At 33.8% G+C, this 15,000-nt stretch overlaps 1 protein-coding gene across 1 annotated transcript in view; it reads right to left on the reverse strand.

The window, feature by feature from the left end:
• LOC136848808 (uncharacterized) overlaps positions 1-15,000 on the reverse strand; it is a 533,962-nt gene that overhangs the window by 29,649 nt on the left and 489,313 nt on the right. The window contains exon 4 of the mRNA XM_067121467.1: positions 630-742. Coding sequence (XP_066977568.1) covers positions 630-742 — 113 coding nt within the window. The remainder of the gene's footprint in view (positions 1-629; positions 743-15,000) is intronic.

Genomic DNA, 15,000 nt, shown 5'->3' on the forward strand with positions numbered 1-15,000 from the left:
CAAGGTGAAAAATGTATTGTGAACTATTAACGAAATAATGATGTTAGAAAAATTTTAAAAATAAGCAAACTGCCAATAGCAGCAGTTAGCCCAAGTCACGGAAAGTGAAGCCATTCATTCTTCACATTAACAACCACATTCATAATATCGGCTCCCGATAACGGCTCGCATGTCACTCCAATCCACGAGTTGGATTTCAGTGGTCAAAACGTATTTATTAATGACAAACCGCGCTCTGCGCGCTCCCTCTACCATTTCTCGGTTAAAGGCAAATGGCTGAATACACCAGAAATTCTGTGAAGAAAGGCCCCATTCTCGCCGGTGAATTTCATCGAATGGCAAAGTTAATCTATCTATCTATCTGTCTATCTAACACAAACACATATATATATGTATGTATATATATACATATACATATGTATATTTACATTATATATGTATATATATGTATGTATATACATTATATATATATATATATATATATATATATATATATATATATATATATATATATATATATATATATATATATATATATATATATACATATATTATAAATGTTTGAGGTAGTATAAATGACGGAGACAGAGAGAAAGGGAGGTTTACGAATTCCCAGTATGTTAGCTTACCTGCTATTGAAGAAGCCTTGCAGACCACACTTGATCACGTAGAATTTGTCGTCCGCTAACTCGAGTGTCTCGTGGATTCGAACAGCTACTGGCACATACTTCTCGTTACTTGTCTGCAAGGAACAGAAAGTGCAAAACAGTTACGACAAATGAACCAAGATAACTAAAAAAAACAAGTCGTTTAACAGTTTTTAAAGCTGTTCCAATAAGCTTCCTTGTTTACTGTTTGCTACAAAGAAAGAGAAGCATTAAATAAGGAAATCTGTGGATAAAATTTTGTGTTTTAACTAATTATCAAAATAATATGAAGAATTTCACTAGGACCTCCCCTGTAACCTAAACTGTCAAGCTTCTGGCGGAAGGAGCACCTAATTTAAATGTTTCCATTATAAATGACAATGACACACACGAAAATTGGATAACGATAAAAACACATTCGAAAGTTGAACAGAACCCAGATTAAAAAAGCTATAACATAAAATAAGTGTTTTCTGAAATACTACCCATGGAATAGAAACCTTGGAAAAATAGTTTGCAAAAGACTGAGCTAAGGTATTCTATTGGAAACAATATACAAAACGTGGAGGCGAATGGAGTGCAGAAAATATGTAAATTGCACTATTCATGAGGGACGCTAGATCCTATTGTAAGAGATATTGAGTGAAGCCGGATTTTACGAGTTATTTTACTCGTGTATACATATTTTACATCCTTCACTTCCATTCGTCTCTATACAAAAGAAAAATATCTTGGTTAACAGAACTACTGTACATACAAGGCTTGTGTTGTACAACTCTACGGATATTAGTTACCAAGTTTCACTTACTATTATGAGACTTACTTAATCAGCAAGACTTTGTTAGCCTCATTATTTTACAGCTGATGATACGGTATGCACGTAAATATCACTGGAATGAGAGAGAGAGAGAGAGAGAGAGAGAGAGAGAGAGAGAGAGAGAGAGAGAGAGAGAGAGAGAGAGAAATAGCTCATACATACACATACATAAATGACCAGAAATGTGAACACTTCTTAGGCACCATAAGCTAAACTGGTCACATAATCCCAAGCCAGCCATTTGTGGGGGGAAATGTATTTACTCGCTCCTAAAGTAAATGGCTTCTGATGAAAACCCGAAGAGACGTTCATTCCCAACTACGTGCTTTTCAACAAGAACGGGAGATCAAAAAGGAAAACAAGAAACGTGACTTATTTGTAGGTTATCGGATTACTTTACTCCTTGATAAAGTGTATCTCGGCATAGCGTGTAGGCTAAATTTCTACCGTGATGATTCTCCTACATTTTGGATCACAGAATATAATGATTAACATATCGCGACTTCCCCATCGTACTGTAAGATATACAGTAACATCACAAGTTCTAAGATTATAGTATTATTCACGTACAGATTTTTTACATCCCGCCCACTTTTCACTTTGAATCATTCGTAGTGAAGAATGGTCGTGATGTGTCAGTATTATTTGTGTATTATATACTATTCATCGTACCTTTGCTTTTATCGTAATATTCTTAAACTTGATTTGTGATGGTTTTTTGAGATAGTTTAAACTTGAAAGTCGAATGTTCATATATTTGATTTATTTCCTAATTGGTGTTGCATCAGCTAAAAAGAGAGAAAACTTTCAGTTCAAAAGTAAATGAGTAATTTCGTTACGCAGCTCAAAACTACCAACATTTAAAAAAGGCACTTAAAACTTTCGTCTCTTTAGGCCTAACATCGTTAATATCATCAACGGCCACTAAAGTTTTTATTCTAATGCTATCATATATTTCCCTTTTCAGAAAAACACCGGCACTTCACGCCTTGAAAGTTTCCTTTTAGTAAGAAAATACTATAGGGCTTTGGAATGGGCCGCTCGCACGGCCGCGATGAAATTAAAAGTATTTTCTAGATAGTTTTATTATGGACAGTGATGGTCTTCACCCGTGTATTTCAAACCTTTTCCGGTGCCTTTTTTTTTCTTTGGACTACTGATGAATGAGAAAGAACCCTTGTTCTTTGTCTTTAAATCCTATGTTCTCAACTCCATTAATCAAACAGTTGTTAGGAGGAAAAAAAAGTTTTGATAGGAAACGAGGCAGGTGTCCAGACTGTAATCTTGGATTTTGTAATGTCAAATTATTTCTCTCAACCTCACATTATTTAAGCCAGTAATACAGGAAGGTATTTGCATATGTAATGACCTATCCGTCAAGAGAATAATCATTTTATTCATTTGATACAGTATCGTAATCGTTTTAGCTCCTTCCACGGCACGCGGGGCTTCGGATAATCTGTCTGTCAATAGACGGTCAAAGACTTGGCAAAAGGAATGATCAAAGCAATCATACGCAAGGTAGAGCTTCTTAATCTAAGCTTACAAATACATTTCTATAAAAAGCAATGACGAGCTTATTGCCCATGTTACGGCGCCTACTTCAGGACCCAGCGCTGAGTTTCATCAGCGAGAAAAACGCTACGAAACGAGGCAATTTTGTATTCATGAAGTGAGGCTGGAATTACTTGAAACATTTCTAGGAAAATATGTTTCGTATACCTTTAGAACTTTTCTCTCTTTTTTTTTTCTTTAGTATTCTGTAAGGACCGGAACATAAAAACAAATATTTGCCGCAGTGACCAAAATAGGAGCACCTGCACAAACTTACAGATCAAATGAATAATAATAATAATAATAATAATAATAATAATAATAATAATAATAATAATAATAATAATAATAATAATAATAAAAATAATAATTAACTTTATTATTATTATTATTATTATGATGATACATGAGCACAATAGTGGCAGGATCAAATAAGAACATACAGTTTATTAGTATATTAGGATCAACTTGGGGGGAGAGAGAGAGAGAGAGAGAGAGAGAGAGAGAGAGAGAGAGAGAGAGAGAGAGAGAGAGAATCCTAATTTTGCCGCACACAGTGGGAACATTTCTATTTGGGTTCCTTTCCACCATTACTTTGCGGGGAAACTTACACATAGAATTATAAAGAAGAATGAACTCTTTCGCCCAGAAATTCTCTCGTAAATATAAACATGTTTCCTAAACTTGCACGAATTTACACTTTTAGTTTAAGAGGGGACGAGGAGGAGGTGGGGAACACACCATAAATATGGCATGAGCTTAAAACGGTGGAACTTTTTCTTTCTTTCTTTCTCTCTTTCTTTCTCTGTACTCCAGAACTCACACTCCGAATATATGTTGTGAAACAGAGAAAAAGCAACAATGAAAGCGGGTCCAGTTTATTTATTAAAAGCAAAAGATGCAGGCATTTGAAAAATATTTGTAGACATAAAATTTGAGAGAAATGCACCATGACGTAAATGGGCCTACCTGTAAATACTGTAGTTATGTAACAAGTCCACTCCATTGACCGAGTGCAGTGATTTTAATTTTAAAAAAAGTAATTGTAAAATATTTGTAAATCTATAAAATTCGAAATCTATAAAAATCCATGGAACTGGGTCTTGATATAATATTTTCCTTTTCAGTAACTGATGTAAAACTATACATATGAAAACATAAATTACATATCCATTAACATGCGCATAATTGTCCCATTACCTGAAAGTTTCTCTAGTTAAAGATGAAATATGAGATGATATTAAAGTAATAACTTCTGAATATGACGTAACCATATTGAATCCATGAGGTATTAAAGTAATAACTTCAAACATTTTTTTTTATTATTTCGCATTTTACAAAATTACTGTTTCTCTGTACTCCAAATCTTTAAACCTGGAGTCCATCAGCTTAATGATATTCACATTGGTAAGATTCCATTTTTTCCTTCCTAGCACATACTTATGTCTCATTTACATTACAGCTTGAAGCATTTCATTCGTAAAAACATGTCTGCAAAGGTAAAGAGCATCGTCATTTATTCCATTTCAAAATTAGATGGACAAATTTCTAATGCTTACAAAATTATCAAAGAATGATCATAAAAAGCATGAATACTGAAGCAATCTTTAAATCACTTTAACTACTACTGTCGTATTCTAAATATTTTTTGTAGATTCAGTGGAATCCATTTTTGACGCTGTTGATCTCAGCAGTAAATTATTTGCGGACTGCGGTGGGTTGCAAGTATGGTGGAGAAAGGCATAGGCTACCAAATGATATGCTCTGAGGCTAATATCTTTTGAAGCATAATACATAAAGAGACAGAGGACACACAGTAATGTGATATAAAGAGATTAATGTTAGCCAGTAAGGAAGCATAATGGCTCATTCAGCCGCGAAACATTTTTCGATAACCTCTAAGCTCGTATACAATGAGAAAAAGAATCACGCGTCAAAAGCATCAGTAATAGAAATGGTTAGTTTTCCTCTACCGAAAATGAGCTATATACATTTGGTAAAACCGAAAATTTACAATGCCCAAGGTCTTTACAACATACTACTACCACTTACTAGATTATTATTTACACAACCTCAGTGATAAACTTAAGAGCAAAGAAAAAACATATACCTTCAAGTCTTTGGGCTTCCCTTATTGACAAAGATAAAAGTATTTATACCAGACTAGTGGCTCTTTATTTAGCAATTATATTTACATAAAATATCTTTTTTAACTAGGGATCATCCATTTAGAAGATGAAAATATTTCAACAGTACCCACAAATAGAAAAGAGTTCACAGGAGGATTAATTTGATTAAGTTAAGACTTCGTAAAATAAAATTGATCTGTGAGATCTGGGTGCACTATCGGAGGATTTTTCAAAATCGTGCATAAATTTGGAAGAGAATTTACGTTCTGATAGCATTTTCCTTTAAGAGTCTATAACTCTTCACACAGCGCTCTCTCTCTCTCTCTCTCTCTCTCTCTCTCTCTCTCAGCATAAACACCATGATCTAAGGAAAAACATGTACCCACAAACATACAAATCCAATGAGTATATATATACAGACATCCAGGTCACAGTAACGATTATTCCACTTCATAAAACGACGAGAAAGGAAAAAAAGGGGAAAAATCAAGATCACGCAATGGCATTTTCAACCCAGTTACGACGTACTTTGTTAAGTAAGAGACTTGGCAATTTCCACGGAATGTTAAATCCTTCCCAAGGACGCTCTCACGATACAAGAAAGTTCTTTTGTAGCACTGGATAAAGTCCCTCGATAACGACCCAAAGCAAAGGCTCGTTAGTGAACTCGTTCGTTCTTTATTCTTGCCGATCCATCCTGACAGTTTTCATATCTTAGCATTTACTTGCTAAGAAATTTATTCGTGTGATACATCCGGGAAAACATGCATACATAAATACATACGTACGTACATACATACATACATACATACATACATACATACATACATACATACATACATACATACATATATATTATATTATATATATATATATATATATATATATATATATATATATATATATATATATATATATATATATGGATATTATATATATGAACAATTTCTATATATATAAATATATATAGAAGTTTTTATACATACATATAATATATTTATATATATATGTATATATGTATATATATATATATATATGTATATATGTATATATATGTATATATATATACATATATATACATATATGTATATGTATATATATATATATATATATATATATATATATATATATATATATATATATATATATATATATATATATATATATATATATATATATATATATATATATATATATGTATGTGTGTGTGTGTACAATTTTAATCACATCACCGTGATTTATATACAAACATTAAACTAAAAATATCTTTTAATATCCAATGCGCTACTTCGGGAATATCACCGAAGGGAAATTATAATGGATAAATGGAGTGGTACCGAAGTGATTCGACCACTCGACAGTACCTTCCAGCGATTTCTAGTTGACGTTCAAACCACAGAGCCATCAAGAGAGGTATAAGATTAAGCCGAATCTGCTGGGCATGAGTACGTGATAGGCCATTGGTAGCAATGGGCTATCATGGTGGGGGTGGGTTAATGCCGGCGCTAAATACATTCCCCGCACTCGACGAGTATGAGTGCGGCAGATTCGGCATTAACTTGCCTCTCTTGATGGCTCAGTGGTTAGAACGTCGAATGGAAGTCGCTGGAGGGTACTGTCAAGTGGTCGATTCACTCAGGTACCACTCCACTTATCACTTATAATTCCCCTTCCGTGATATTCTCGAAGTAGCGCGAATGGGATATGATGCGACATTTGTTGCTTAATGTTTGCATATATATATATATATATATATATATATATATATATATATATATATATATATATATATATATATATATATATATATATATATAATGTATATATGTGTGTGTGTGTACACACACACACACACATATATATATATATATATATATATATATATATATATATATATATATATATATACATATATATACTGTACATATATATATATATATATATATATATATATATATATATATATATATATATATATATATTATTGTGAGTATAATACGAATCTTGAATCGTTACATAGTAGGCCAGATCATTACTCCAAATTCACAATATCGTGATAAAATGTCATATTATAAAACCCCACAATTATATAAATAAATTGTATTAATATTCAAAAGATTTAAGCAAAGACTTTCGAACACCTGAACGATGTTCCTCCTCAGTGTTTACGTTAAAATATTTTAATGTATACTCTGAGGAATAACAGCGTTCATGTGTTCGAAAGTCTTTATTTTTAAGCTTTTGTGTATTTATGCAATTTATGCGTGTAAGCATGGACTTTTATTACATTACTCCAAGTTATAAAATCGATAAATATCCAATTATGACATAAGAAGGCCAAGTGCCATAGAGCATACTGAAAATTTCAAAGACCACAACAGTTTATCCATTTATCACGAGAGATGCTTTTCTAAATGAATATCAACTTGGTATAGGTCCTAGAACTACAATGGCCATTATATGGGTTATTTAACATGGATGGCTCTTCTCGCTCGCTATTCAGAGTCTTATAAGGCAAAAAGAATAATACGTGATTAAAAATAAAGGCGCTGATTCCTCCAAATGTATACAAAGGGGGATTTTACAATTCACGCTGTGATAATGTGATGCATTCCTTCCTTGGAATGTGTAACTAAAAAGGAAATAAGATTTAATCCAAATGGTTCAGTGATTTTGTTCGCCCTTTCTTCATGATGTTTTCTCTATTTTTTTTTTTCTTTTTGTAAAACAAGAGTGCTGAACATCTTTCTTGCAAGGATAAAGTGCATTGAGTTAATGTTTATCGTTTATAATTGTTATAATTTTTCTGTATTGTTACTGAAAATATTTCAAAAGAATGTTGAATCCAGTCAGTGACAGCATTCCCATTTAGTTTCTATAAGAAAACAAAAGTAATTCCGGAAAAAAGTAACAATTAAGTTTTACATAAGCTAACACAGAGGCCTCAAGGTACTCAACTGGCCGTCTTGAAGAAAATAAAGATTACTTTAGAAAAGGTAAAAAACTGATTTGACATAAGCTCAAACTGCGACCCGGAGGTTCTAGACTAGAAGACCGCCTGAGTGAAACGATCAATGGTAAAATGTCAAGGTAGAATCTATGAAAAGATTAGTAAGGTTAAAGGCAGTTGCTAAGACAAGAGAGACTGAAATATTCAGCATCATGGTACTGGTTACGGTTGCTATTTTTGTCTTAGCAAGGAATCAGATCTAAGTAGGATTACTCTACACGCGATGGTAGTGTTCGCATGAGCTCGTTATTATCCTTGATCATGAGCATTACTAACATCATACAAGTTCCTCGTTGGACGGGTCGGTATAGTTTTCGGCTAGCACTCTGCTGGGCCCACGTTCGAGTCTCCGGCCGGCCAATGAACTATTAGAGGAATTTATTTCTGGTGATAGAAATTCATTTCTCGGTATTATGTGGTTCGGATTCCACAATAAGCTGTAGGTCCCGTTGCTAGGTAACCAATTGGTTCTTAGCCACGTAAAATAAGTCTAATCCTTCGGGCCAGCCCTCTCTAGGAGAGCTGTTAATCAGCTCAGTGGTCTGGTTAAACTAAAGTATACTTAAACTAACATCATACACACACATTAAATCTTCTGAGATGAATGTAACTCTAGGGGACTGTTTGCCAATAAATCTGCATCTCTTGTCCACACCCAAAACTATGCATGTGTACACACACATACATATATATATATATATATATATATATATATATATATATATATATATATATATATATATATATATATATATATATATATATATATAGTGTGTGTGTGTGTGTACACACATATTTTTGGGTGTGGATATGAGATACAGGTTTATTGGCCATCAATCTCCTTCAGCAGAAAATTGCATGAGAGAAAATATACCCAAATAGCATTTTGGGCATATTTTCTCTCTTATGCAATTTCTGTTGAAGTCAATGGCATTGTTCGCAGATAAAATCTTCTTATCAAGACTTAAATCAGTCTATATTTCTTCTTTTTCTCCTCTGGCAAGCTTCTCAGGAAAAAAAAAATAATCATGGGCAAGGACGTGATTCCCGTCTTTGGCCGATAGTCTTCATTTGTTTCGTTGTCGGTAGTCGTGTCCAGGGGTGTTCTGTCGCTCGAATCTCCCTTCCGATTCTTACGAATGTCCTGTGGTTTCCTTTAAGAATAGAGAATGAAGTCCTCTGTATTTTTACCACAGGCCGTTGCTGATTTGTACTCACAGCTTCTGCTATATATATACATACATATAGTATATATACACACATATGTATGTATGTATGTATGTATATATGTATATATATATATATATATATATATATGTGTGTGTGTGTGTGTGTGTGTGTGTGTGTTTCAATGTGTGTATAAATTTTTTTACAGCTTTGATAATGAGGCTAGACCTGTGTAAATGCCTGAGATGTCTTCAAATTCCTTATGGCTTTATATATATATACATATTGATATATATATATATATATATATATATATATATATATATATATATATAATGTGTGTGTGTGCCTGTGTGTAACATATATATCTATCTATCTATCTATCCATATATATATATATATATATATATATATATATATATATATATACATATACACACACACACACACATATATATATATATATATATATATATATATATATATATATATATATATATATATATATATATATATATATATATATGTTAGGAACAATCGTTTGTCGATTGTTCCCTTAGTGGATTGTTGCCTCGTTTGTTTTTAATTACTGGCGAGTTGACGTCTGTTGGATGGCGTCAAACTTCGTCAGTCAGGTTCTGGAGGGCGAAACGACTGGTGGTCCAAGGCAGCAGCGAGTCTAGTTGGGGTAGCAGCATCAGGTATTCGTACCTGAGGATCAGTCATTACAGCTCAACTGCTTGTTTATTTTAAAGAACCTGTCGGTCTCGAGAGGCGAGATCGTAATAATATATATATATATATATACTGTATATATAGCGTAACAGTTGATGAGAACTCAGAACATAATTATAAGAACAGTGTGAGTGTGTTGAACTTTACTCTTATTTCGAACTCCTAGTTTTTATACGTGCCCTTTCTTTCAGTCATGATCCTACATTGTCCTTCTCTCTCGTTCACTGTTTCTCACTGCTACAAGCAAGGAACTTCTATTGCTCCTAGATCACCTAATCAGTGGATCCCGAAAACAAATCAGACTGAGGCCCAACTTAGTCTTTCACATCTTTCGTGGTTTGAACAACTTTGCTCGTTAATTTCCACTCAATCTTGTTGAACAGATTTCGATCTTGACAGTTATAAAGGTTAACTGCTGAATATTCAGATTTTCCAGCTTATCCTCTGTCTGTCCGTCTCTCATACAAACAGTTGAAAAAAGAAAATATGTAAATACAATATAAACAAAATCGATAGATTTAGATCATGCATTTTGTAACCAAGAATGAATATAAAAATGTTTGTCGAGTTGTCCTGCTCGTGTTGCACAGGAAAAAGCCTTAGATATCTAATTCTCAAAAACGGGACAGTAGTCTCGACAAAAGTTTTTTTTTTTTTTATCACTGATAGCTTGCTATACTCATCCTACACACGCGAGATATAAAAACATGTACAAACAAAAGCATTCTCTTTGAACAGAAGCAAAATGATGTTTAAAAGACAGAAAAAAGACAAAAAAGCCAATTTAAAACGAATCTATTTTTAAAAAATTGAAAAAAAAAATATTAAACCCTTTGATAAAGCTAGACCGACAGGGAGTGTAGACGACAAATCAAATAAAGCTTCCAAACATTGATCTAACAGAAACGGAACAACGAGTGTGGGTAAAAAAAAAATAAATAAATAAAAGAAAAAGGAGAGAAGCTGAAGCAGCAATCCTCTTACGGGGATCCTCCATAAGGAAGCAGTTTCACTCTCTGCAAAAAACATTTCAATACATCCAAACGAAACCTTTTTCTTTTTAGGACTTTGTTTTGCCTTCTTTCTCTCATTTCTTTGCTCGCTTTCTTTTCTCGAGAAGGAAAGTAAGCTTTGTCAAGTAAATCCCCGGAATGTCGAGGGCGGTTTTCCATCTTTATTTTCTGTTTGCAATTTTATCCCATAAAATAATGAAGAATTTGTTCGTGTGTGCTTAATTGCCTCTTGCTTACTACTAAGTTATTTATAAATATGAAATGTTAAATATTCCGTATGTTCTTCACAACAATCCGTAAAAATTGCATAAAAAAAAATTAATAAAAAAAATCACGTGAGACTCTACAGTACATTATACCCAATTTTATAAGTCATGTTTTCTCCAAGCATATTATATACATACATGCATACTTACGTAAATGAGACCGACAGACAAGCATATTTTTTTTATAGAAACTTACAGGAAAGCCGCTCACCATTTACTATCATATATGACAAGCAAGGCCTTTTCTCAGTGGGAACTTACATACCCAAACTTAAAAGTAACAAAGAGGCGGCTTCTGGAGAGAAAGAGCTATAGTCTCCCTTACTGAATGCCAATGCGTCCAGGGAATACCTTACCTTTCCCTTATCTTACAACAACAAGACATCATCGGGAAAAGCTGAAATCCGTGGACTGTACCTCGTAATCATGAAATGGAAGAGATCTTGTTGTTACTTTATTACTGTACATGTTTATACGGATCGCCAATTTGCGAGCAGCAGTTGGTAAAATTCTGAGGTAGCTTTTTTCAAGCAATTGACCTCTTACCTCTCCTATGCCACAATCAAAATTAATAACTGTTCCTTGAAGATTGACGTTCGTCTATCAATATTAAATATTCTTAAATAGAGTAATCGGTATATTATATTTTGGGCATATAAAAAGAACCTTCAAGCATTTCCAAATACAACTTCTGTGTACTTTATAAGGCGTGTCTCTATCACAGAAAAAAGTTATTAACCATAGTCATCCAATTTCTTAATTTATAAATCATGTATATTTATCAATTATTTTTACTGGGAATACTTAGACATTGATGACTTCCATTTAATTATAAGTATAAAATTATAACGGCTTATAAATGAAGAAAGGTAACATTATATGGATTAACTAAGAAAAGTGATAAATTTAGATTCTACCTATACTTTCATCGTGAACCGTCCAACGTTTCGTAATGTTCCATGAGTGAGGAACTCCCATGGTGAAATCTAAGCACTCTTTCAAATATGTAATGCTGCATTAAAGCATTTTGTTTTCAGTTTCATGTCAGACAGACTTCGTTTTATACGCGATATTGCCATTAGCTTGACAAGGAATTAGCAGCGCAAGGTTTTTTTTTTTTCAAAATGTTTTGCAACTGAAACATGCACTGGCGGAGAACGCCTTGGCTTGGAGCAAAATTATTAAATAGCATTTGACTACTATAGATTGAGATTTCTGACTGCCTTTTATTAAAATGCTGACAAATGACTCATTTGACTTTATGTAAATAGGGCACATTTTAATACTGAAATAAACTCGAATGTAAATGAGTATACATACAGCTGCTACGTAAAGAAGTATCGTAATTTTTATCCTTACATATTTGCTCGAGGGGTACAACATTGATTATGGACATGCTCGTTCGTTTTAGATCAAGCCAGCCTTGTGCTGGACAGAAGAGAGTTTATACCAAAATTTTGCTGGAATTATTTAAAACCAATCTGAAAGTCCTTGAAACCTCACCCATTTGGGTTTGGAGTACGAGGTACCTGCCAAAACTTTCAAATTGTTGCTGTGAACTTTCGTTTCAAGCTGATCGATCACTCGAGTGAAAACATTCTGAATAATGCAGAGGTCTCTGAGTATTATAATTAGTCACTGTAAACGCCACTTTTACAATAATGTGAATGATAGGTGCCACGGATTTTAGTACGGTTCTACAAAGCATTTAACTGACAAATTCCATTCTCTCTCTCTCTCTCTCTCTCTCTCTCTCTCTCTCTCTCTCTCTCTCTCTCTCTCTCTCTCTCTCTCAACTGTCACGTTCAAAATATTAGTTATTATTTGACTAATGATTTATAAACATTTACGTTTGCGTTTTCATGAGGGTACGTTCAGGTCGCGATTCAAGTAGCAAAAAACAAAATGCTAGTTTTTCATTGATGGCAAAAAAGTGGAGTTTTGTCTTCTCTATATCTATTGATGTGTATATTCAAAGTTTTGAAATTACTCCAGCCCAACCAGTCTAAAACTATTAAATTCTCCCTGGAAAAACTAATTATTTGTTCCTCGTCTAATTCACAGCTGAAAGGAAAAAACATTATACAGTGAACTTCACTGAAGTTTGAGACTGGAATTCCTGGGAAAACCTTCTTTAAAATTTCATTAACCAGTGTGGAATAGACTCAGAACGTTATTTGCCATGAATTTTAAAGTAATTAATTTTGTTAAGCTATCAATTTACTTTCTTAATTTTCAGCTTTGACCAGTGTTCAATTTTTTCAAGGTCAATCAGTCCCTTGATTCACCTGCATAACCTTGGGTTATTTTTGGCTAGGCTGAAACGTTCAGACGTAACCCAGTATTTCATATTATGACTCATCAATTCCTAGTATTTCTACATAGAAATCAGTAAAAAGAGAAGATAAATTTCTGAAATAAGAACTTGTCACGACCATCGCTAAAAATAAGAAAGGGCAGTGTATAACATCACTCGTATGTTAAGTAAAAATTCTTGCCTTTGGTAAAAATGACAAAAATAGTGACAGCTGACCGCTGTATTGATCATAACACCGCCGTCCAACGCCCCCTCCCCTCTCTCTCTCTCTCTCTCTCTCTCTCTCTCTCTCTCTCTCTCTCTCTCTCTCTCTCTCCCGCGTGAACAAACAAAAACTTAATGGTATAAATTGAAACGAAAGAGAAACGACAAAAATATCAAAGGAGCTTCATGAGAACATTTAATGTCCGTCTGACGTTCTCTGTCTAGAACAGAACCGAAACTTGTATTTCAGACTTACTTAGTACTAAAACAAGAATCGTTGAAATGTCAAAGCTGCTTAATTATGATTCTAATACGCATGGCGTTAGTGACGCACAATAAATGAAAATCGGCAACGCAGAAGAATTTCCTCGTCCTGAGCAAACTCTTCCCGGAATGCTTTAATGAGAAAGTTTCAAGTGGCTTTTGGCTCAAGAGATTCGCCAGTGAAGAATTGTGCTGCGAGTGGTGACGAATTTAACTGAACGGACGATAATCTCACGCCATTAAAACTACATTTGCCGTGTTATCATGAGCTGATCTCGGTATTATATCGCAATCAAACAGGTGGATCGCGAAATCAGCAATATGAAAAATGAGTATAAATATTACGTGACGTGAAGCGAACGTTTCTGGTTATTTCCAAATGGAATTTCCACATTCCATTTTGCATTAGACTCTTCAGCTTTTGGGACCCACCAAAAACACAGGCCCTTTCAATCTATATCGTGCTAGAGGGGGTTCCGGTATATGCATGTGTCATTTTCAAATCGATTCCCTGTCCTAACAGAATTTGATTCCGGTGGGGAAAAGGGACTCTGTGAAAATGAACGTCAAATCTATTACGGGGAACAAAATGGAAAAATAAATATAATGCATATTATCTCTTCACGCCCATCAAAAAGAGGGAAGAGGAATTGTGGAGTGGAAGCCATTAGTACCAAAATAGTACAAAAACTCGGATGATTTTCGCATTTACGTTCCATATGGTGGTTTTATGTTTTGATGGAATTCAAAATTGCGTATTACACTCGTTATGATGCTCCCTGATGGAGTATACTGTCACACGAGTATTGCCTGATGAAGCGGAAGGGTATACAAAGGACTCTTGACCATACGTTAACGTTTAAAAATGTACATTTCT

The sequence above is a fragment of the Macrobrachium rosenbergii genome, chromosome 2 (assembly GCF_040412425.1).
Source record: "Macrobrachium rosenbergii isolate ZJJX-2024 chromosome 2, ASM4041242v1, whole genome shotgun sequence".
NCBI classification, from domain to species: domain Eukaryota; kingdom Metazoa; phylum Arthropoda; class Malacostraca; order Decapoda; family Palaemonidae; genus Macrobrachium; species Macrobrachium rosenbergii.